General features: G+C 40.0%; 1 protein-coding gene across 1 annotated transcript; it reads left to right on the top strand.

Annotated features, from left to right (window-relative positions):
• The first annotated feature begins 398 nt into the window (after window positions 1-398).
• nr2e1 (nuclear receptor subfamily 2, group E, member 1) lies at window positions 399-8,509 on the top strand. Its single transcript, XM_067418612.1, has 9 exons — window positions 399-1,029; window positions 4,199-4,344; window positions 4,773-4,860; window positions 5,777-6,012; window positions 6,119-6,265; window positions 6,365-6,461; window positions 6,545-6,694; window positions 6,834-6,939; window positions 7,280-8,509. The coding sequence occupies exons 1-9, from the start codon at window positions 870-872 to the stop codon at window positions 7,440-7,442; spliced, it is 1,293 nt and encodes a 430-aa protein (XP_067274713.1). The 5' UTR covers window positions 399-869; the 3' UTR covers window positions 7,443-8,509.

Here is an 8,509-nt window from a genome sequence, read left to right as displayed (position 1 = left end):
ATTAAAATACAGCAAACGTACAATTACAACATAAATCCGCTAATCTTCACGCCTGGCGAGAGAGCGATGTGAAACAGTATTCGGGCTCGAGGGAGAACAGATCTCTTGCTCGCGGTCGTTCTACCGACGCAACAGGTGCGCGCGCGCGCGATGGAAGGATCCGGGGAAGCGTGACAGAAAGTAAGTTCGTTGCAAAAAAATCGGTTTCTGAGGATTATTTAAATAGAATGCTTTAAACGATTTACTTCAGTCTGGGAGCACTAGGTCACTGAACTCTCAGGGGATGGAAATGTGTTCCTAATCAGTGGCAAACGTTTGATTCGGTCATTTAAACAGCCTCGGTGATCCTAATCAATTCCTACAGAGCCTCTAACAGTGTCTGACTCGCTGTGTGTGGAATATCACTTCATCCGTCCCCGTGACGTCATGCGAGAGCAGGAGTTGAAGCAGAAGGCAGGGAAAAGCTAAGTGGTCAAAGGAAGTTGGGCTCTCCTCCCACCCTCCCTCTCTCCCGCCCTCCTACTCTAATACATCTCATACATATTACCAAACCTTTAATCTGACGGTACACATCACAAAGTCACTCACCAAGACTCTGGGCTGAGACGCATTTCCCAGCGCATGTTGTAGCATACTTTTTAAGCTGGTGTTGAGCAGTGCTGGTTTACGCCACAGTGTTTCACCAAGTTTCCGTGGCGCTGAGAGACCAGGAACCGGCTCGGGCACAGTGTCAGCGCGGCTGCATCCATCGCATCAATCAACAGTCAGACCGAACCTGGATTTTATTTGCTGAAAAACAAGAGGAGCGACTTGGACACACTCAAAGAAAACAGGGACCAGTTGTCCACCGCGAATCGGATGTTTAATTTATGCTTATAATTTTTAAAATCCAAGTCAAAAGTGCTAAGACTCCCCTGGGCCTGAAAAGTGTAACTTTTCAACGCAGTTTTATTGGAGCAGAGGTCTACAATATGAGCAAGCCTGCTGGTTCAACAAGTGGTTGTCTGGATATTTTAAATGTCAAATCCAGTGAGTATTGTTTTTCTTTGTTGTTAGAAATAGCGTGATGGCGAATCAAAATGAAATTTAATGAATTTAAAATGTGGTTATGGCTTAAGGTGACAAAAATCAACTTAACTCCACAGAGCTGTCAAACACAAATCGAAATGTTTACATGCTGTCAAATTGTTGCCTACCTCTGACAATGATAGCACGAATGCCTAAACGAAGCAGTCTATAAAAGAGTGTTTTATAGGCTACATCTCAGATGTAAACGTGCAGGAATAAATAAAGCGTTAAACCCGAAAAAGCTTGGATAAGTTTGCGTTTAGTGCTGCTGCTACTGAGAGTCTTGACAGCCGTGTTCCCCCATTATAGGCTGCTAAAAAACGAACGCCTAATAATATTGTAAAAGCTTGACAATATATTTCATTCAAAATATAATTGTGTCCTAAGGTATGCGTAAACTATGCATAACGTGTCATCAAAGCAGATCCGAGTTTTCCTTAGTATCTCTTTTGCCTCTTAATTAATCACAAGGAAACAAGAATGCAAGTGTTCTGAAATGAGTTTTCTTGACAATTTATTACTTTACAAATGTATTGTCGATTCTCAAAATTGTCTGCCTGGAAAAAAATGTGGAAATATGAAATAGTCAGTGGGATTTGAGAAATCTGCTTGTGGTGATAAAAAGGTGCGCCTCTTGACTTTTCAGATTAGACAATTTAAATGGTGTTAAAAGTTTTAATGTACGTGTTAAATGTCTAATAAATGATCCAAGAAAATGATTCAAGTGAAAGGCTTAAAATTTAAGATAAACATTTTTAATAAATATATTTTTTCTAATGCCCACTAATTAACCTAGTGATTATTTTAAAATAACAGAGGTGAAAATACTTTAAAATTTACCCTTTTTTTTCTTTCTTTTTTACTTTTTTAGTCTAAATTAGTAATTTACTTTAGGACCAGAGAACACATTTCGTTGAGGCCTAAAACTTTTCGTTCATTATTTTGAATGCCTACCCTCCCAAAAAACTTTTTGACCACGCTTTACATGCCTTTCATTCTTTAAATGATGTTCAGCTAATATTAATAATTCACATGAGTATTCTATAAAATTATTTTATTTTAATTTACAGGGGTAAAGGCACTTGCACTGTTTGGGTGGTCGAAGGCCCATTAAGTGCAGAGTTTCTCACAACTGCACGTATAAGCCAGTGCAGCAGGTCCCAGGATTGATGCTGATTACAGTAATGAAATATGCCATATGTCTTTAAACAATTACAGCGCACAATGCAAAAGACTGGGACCCCCAAAGGGGAAAGTTAAAGACGTGTTCCATTCTCTAAAACAAATCCGCCTTCAATTCATGAGTTTCTTATTGAGTGTTGTCAAATTATACGATGATTGTATCTAATCTGAGGCCTTTTATGACTTCCTCGAAATAAGAGCTGTCTGCTCAGATGGGTTTAATTATCATATAGAAAATCGCAGGTGACATGGGAAACAAAAATCAAAAATAAAAAATAATACAGAAACTGTAAATGCAAATTAAAAAGCAGGGGTTCTTCGAGCGCTTCATCTGTGGGGGGGGGGGGGGGGGGTTAATTAAAAAAAAAGTATTGATGCACCATGCAATTCTTAATGTTCTAAACTTCTCCGTGACAAAAGCAACAAGTTGCCTCCATCACAACAGAGTTTCTCTTTTTTTTAGCCATGCAAAGTGCAAGCACCTACCTCTGCTAATGAAATATTAAATTAATCTACAGTGCTGCTACATTTCCCACTGTTCTGAAATTTTAAATAAGTATAAAGCCCTACACCAGCAACTCTTCAGTCACTTTTCCGTCAAAAGTGATCAGCAAGCCTGTAACAAAACGCCATTATAATTTCTAAAAGAACCTGCACGAGGAACATCTGGCTTGCACAGAATAGAAATCTGTTTTTCCATTAAAATACAGCATAGTTTTCCCCCCCTTTTCTTGATTTAAGAAGTCAGAGTGCATGAAGTCGTTTTCCTTCTCCGTCGTTACCGGTCTATATCCGAATTCCCATGCTACCCTTTTTGACGGGTCACTGGAAAATCAATGAGCAGGTGGACATATGTCAGTGTAATTACATAGCCGTTCCTCTAAACGACTCCCCCATATACATGCAAATATACCTCTATTGACAGACTTAAATACGGGGAAAAAAATGTTCTGCACACACAAGAAAAATCACAATTTTCATTTACTCCATGTTCATTTGCATACACTTCATTTGAGTCTCTGAAACGCGCTGGTGCGTATTATTCTCCTCTCCCGTGTCACTCCTTAATCCGCGAGCCCATAGACGGCGCGAAGAAAGCAGTTGTCGAGCTTCATTATGAAGCGGGGCTGGCAGCTTGTCGAGACCAGGCCAGTCAGACGAGGCTCAATGGGGAAATCATTAAGTTAACACTCTCCCTAATGTCGCCATTGTGCGCGTCTACTGAACATTGTTTTATGCGACCTGCAATATGACGCTTCCCACCAATGCGCCCGGGGTTTACACATTCCTATGGACTGACTCATTAAAAGTGCGTCCAAACACAACATTTAGTACGATTGTTTGTTTAGTTATTAGGTCGGAGATTTGAAAAGTGTGCGAATTAGGCCAATGAAACGACTTTCAGCAGGCCTACAACCAGGCGCAATTCGCCTCCCGCAATTTTTTTAGGAGAATCAAAAACTAGGCTAGGAGAATCAAAAACTAGGCTACCGTTTTTAAGCTAAACTAATGTTTTTTTAATGCGACACCCTTGTTTGTGTAGGCTAAATAACAGAGTGATAGGAGGCTAAATTAAATAGCCTAATAAAACTTTTGTTTTCTCAGTGAAACGCACTATATTGAACATTAACGAAAGCGCTCGAGAAGTCTCGTGTTGCTATGGTTACTTCCTATTTGTGTCTATTTATCGGCAGGTGCAAATATGAGCCTGGTCGAACTTGAAATCTTTTAGCTAAACAACTTTAATATCAATGTTAGAGTTAAAGTGAATAGGCCTAAATGTTTTTAAACTATTATGCACAATATAGGCCTACAAAAACGTAAGAAAATCTAACTTTACAAACATGCCAATTTATTTTTATAATAGACAGCCTAAATTCTGCAATTGGGATGTTGTTTTGTCGTCTTTCCCCCCTTAAATAATCGCTATATTTTCTATCGCTGGTAGGTCGGATTCTGGACATTCCATGTAAAGTGTGTGGAGACCGAAGTTCTGGAAAGCACTACGGTGTTTATGCGTGTGATGGCTGTTCGGGATTTTTCAAGAGGAGCATAAGGAGAAACAGAACGTATGTCTGCAAATCTGGCACACAGGTGAGCTACACTAATCAATTACAGCGAAGTGTTTGAACCATAACAGCATCAGCTAATTTGATCTAAGCAAGCGCGTCTAAGGACTAGATTACACCTCCAGTGATTTTCATAATTGAAAGATTATCCCAGAAGTGAGCCCCCTCCCGCGCCTTTGAGAGCCCTTTGCCCCGTCTAGTGTAACAGGTGTAATCCAATCTAACGCACCGGCAGGACTGGGTGGATTTGGAGAGCGGTAGGCGGGAATGAGACTATTGGCCGTGCGGCGGGGGAGCGAGTCAATAGCCGTCATTACTCTGCCATTCCCACATACCTGTGGAGTGGAGATCAGTGGAGCATATAGCAGAAGAAGAGGCTGTTTGAGTGCCATTGCTGCTAAACGAAACCAAGCCTACTGTATTTCCTTATTCCTTCGTTCTTTTTTTCCTCAGGGCGGCTGTCCAGTCGACAAGACACACCGAAATCAGTGTCGCGCATGTCGTTTGAAAAAGTGTCTAGAAGTGAATATGAATAAAGATGGTAAGTGCTAAACACATTCGTTTTCTTTTAAACATAGGCTACATTTACAAGGTTTAACAGAAATGGGTTTATGTTGCCTGCAATCCCCTTTGATGGATGCAGAAAAAAATAAGATTTTTTATAGGCCTACGGTAAAGAAAAGTAGATTGCTTTAGTAGAAGTATTTAGCCTCTACTTGATACACTTGTATAAGCGTATGTTATAAGTGTAAGTAGCCTAACTTGTTTTTGTTGTTGTTGTTGTTTTTGCTAGATCTATAAAAACTAAAATGAAATTCATGCTTAAAATGCATGGGATCTGAAAAACAAATGCATTGCAGTTTGATATAAGGCATATTTCTTTCTTTAAAAAAAAAAAAAAAAAAAATTGGGGGAGCCATGAAGTAAATTTGATTTTAAATACCTATTATTACATTTTTTGTCTGCCAGTTTAAAGTTTAGGTTATCCAACATACTGAATGCCAGATTCTCATGTGACCAGAAAAAAATAAAAAAAAAATTAAAAAAATATATATATATATACTCTCTAGACCTTCATGCTATACGTTATAGGCACCGGTCTTTGAAAAAAATCGGAGTAATAGGCTACTAATAAAATATAGGTTGGCTACTTATAGCCTAGCTATTCGTTCAATTCGTGGGGGAAAAAAAGTCAGCACATCGACTTTTGTGTCTCAATTGTTCAAGTAAAGCAATTTGATACCTTTCACTTGATTGTTAGCCTATATAGGCTACACGATTCATATTTTTTGTCTTCTAGAAATAATCGATTTTCAAAAATGTATGAATTAAAAAAAAGAATAAATATAAATTTCCACATATTTATAAACCCTGTTTTTTAAAAACTTTTTCTAGCCTACGTTTTATCCTGAGAATGCTTATTTATCATCATGTCACTGATCCTTACATCAATACAGCCGTGCAGCACGAGAGAGGACCGAGGACGTCAACCATTCGAAAGCAGGTGGCACTGTATTTCCGAGGCCATAAAGAGGTAAACGGTTCGTCGACCCATTTTCCATCCACGTCTATCCCGGGCCCGCCGTTTTTCACTACAGTCACGCAGCTGGAGCCTCACAATCTGGAGTTAAACACGGTCACGAGCACACCGGAACGGCAGGCCATTGTCGGACTCGCCCAACCCACACCGAAGGTAAACATGTGCCATTACATTAACGTAGTTTAACCGTCGAATTATCAATTTTAAACAGCTTTGAATACATACAACCCCGCTTATTTGCTATGTAATAACTTTTCAGTATCCTCACGAAGTTAGTGGCACTCCCATGTACCTGTATGAAGTGGCGACAGAGTCTGTGTGCGAATCAGCCGCGCGCCTGCTCTTTATGAGCATTAAATGGGCCAAAAGTGTTCCGGCCTTCTCCACACTCCCTCTACCTGATCAGGTAAACAAATGTTTAATATTTTCATGTATTTTGTTCATGTAACCAAACCAAATTCTAGTGTATAATCATCAGTGAACACTTATCTTTTTTTCTTTGTAGTTGATTCTTTTAGAAGACGCCTGGAGGGAACTGTTCGTGCTGGGCATAGCGCAGTGGGCCATTCCAGTGGACTCCAGCACTCTCCTAGCTGTTTCAGGTAAGCCATACAACATTTTACGATTGCTTAATGTTATATTGATACCCAAGTGTAAGGTTTTATCACGTTTTCTCGCGAATTAGGAATGAATACCGAGAACACAGATTCCCAGAGGCTAAATAAAATCATCTCGGAGATCCAGGCGCTGCAGGAGGTCGTGACGCGTTTCAGACAGCTCAGACTGGACGCGACGGAGTTTGCGTGCCTCAAATGCATAGTCACCTTTAAAGCAGGTAGGGCTCGGTAAAAAATAAAATAATCACACTTAAAGTTAACATATTAGTTGTTAGTAAACGATAATAACAACAGACTTGCTCTATTGGCCAAACAGTGTAAAATTAGCTAAACAAACATGCTGTCTCTCTTGTACAGTTCCAACACACAGTGGTTCGGAACTGAGGAGCTTTCGTAACGCCAGTGCCATTGCAGCCCTTCAGGACGAAGCCCAGCTGACTCTAAACAGCTACATCCACACCAGGTACAGCAAATACTTACTGAAACATAGGGAAATGTATAAAAACGTATTATTATGCAAGACTAATGGCAAATTCGTGGTCTAATGGTTAGCGAGTCTGACTGATAACTCGAAAGTTGCGGGTTGATTCTCAATACCCGTAGGATATGAGCACGGCTCCTAACCCCCAGTTGCTCTCCGGACGCCACAGAAAAATGGCTGCCCACTGCTCTGGGTGTGTGTGTTCACTACTCCTAATGTGTTGGTTTAAATGCAGAGGAGAAATTCTGAGTATGGCTTGGCCTTCACATGTCACTCACTTACTTGCCATTTCAAGTATTTAAACCGAATGATTACGTTTCAGGTACCCCACTCAGCCGTGCCGCTTTGGGAAACTGCTGTTGCTCTTGCCTGCTCTGCGTTCAGTTGGTCCATCCACCATCGAAGAGGTGTTCTTCAAAAAGACCATCGGAAATGTGCCCATCACGCGACTGCTTTCAGACATGTACAAATCCAGTGATATATGAGCTACCGAGAGACAGACAAAAGAAACTAAATGTATCTTTGACCTTGGCATTCACATGGACGCTGTGGATGATACCAGATGCCCTAATGTGATTCTTCACGCACTTGTTTGGAGAATAAAGCTCTACCAATGTCAAGATGTTGTAACGCAGGGAAACCATAAAACAAACAGACTGCATCTCTAAAAGTCGAGCTCACCGCTTAGAAAGACAAATGAACGCTTAACCAGTCATTTTCTAATTGATTTACTTTTAATCTATTTAAGGTTGTTTATGGAAGTAACTTAACAAGCTTAATCTGTTCTTGTTCTATCAAGACTTAAATACAAAATTATCTTAGTTTGTAGTCATATTTGAATGGAGTGTCTGTTATGTACAATCATTCATTTGAAAATGGGACTTTTATTGTGTCCAATTGACCAACTACCTTTATGACCAATGCTGTTTTGATTTCAGCTACACTATTATTCGTTTGTCCACAAGAACTTTGATGGAAACCAAAAATACAACAACAAAAAAGAAACCATGAGGTATGTTGCAGGGAAGTAGGTCGCTGTCCCTTTGACATAGTGCTGAAAACCAAAGGCCCATGAGTCAGAACTCAAGAGCAAGTTCATTCCTGTCCTACCTTCCAACAGAAGCTCCAACTTTAATCAAAAACACTTGAACCAGCTAATCGGGTTTACTTGAAATGCATTCTTAAAGGTTGGAATTAAACTTAGCAGGAAGGCAGCAGGGCTGAGCATTACTGACCTAATGCATCACATAATTGCCTATCGAGGTGACTGGGAGGCCACGGCACCCACACCTTGTGACCTTAACGTAACATTAGGGTTCACAGGCAGGGCATTTACAATCCTCTGGATACATTTCTGTCGGCATTGTGCGGCCACTCTGCAAATGTAATTTTACTGAATGATTTTTTTTTTTTTAATTGAAAGCCGTTTCTGCTCAAAACCCTTGTTTGACTAGCTACTAACCATGGAAAAGAGACACGATCAGCACTTGGATTTTGTTTTTGTAGTCTGTAAATACATTTCTCGTTGTACAGTGATAATTTTTGTGAAAGT

The sequence above is a fragment of the Pseudorasbora parva genome, chromosome 15 (assembly GCF_024679245.1).
Source record: "Pseudorasbora parva isolate DD20220531a chromosome 15, ASM2467924v1, whole genome shotgun sequence".
In the NCBI taxonomy this organism is placed as follows: Eukaryota; Metazoa; Chordata; class Actinopteri; order Cypriniformes; family Gobionidae; genus Pseudorasbora; species Pseudorasbora parva.
Note: the sequence above shows the minus strand (reverse complement) of the source record. Positions and strands in the feature narration are given on the sequence as shown.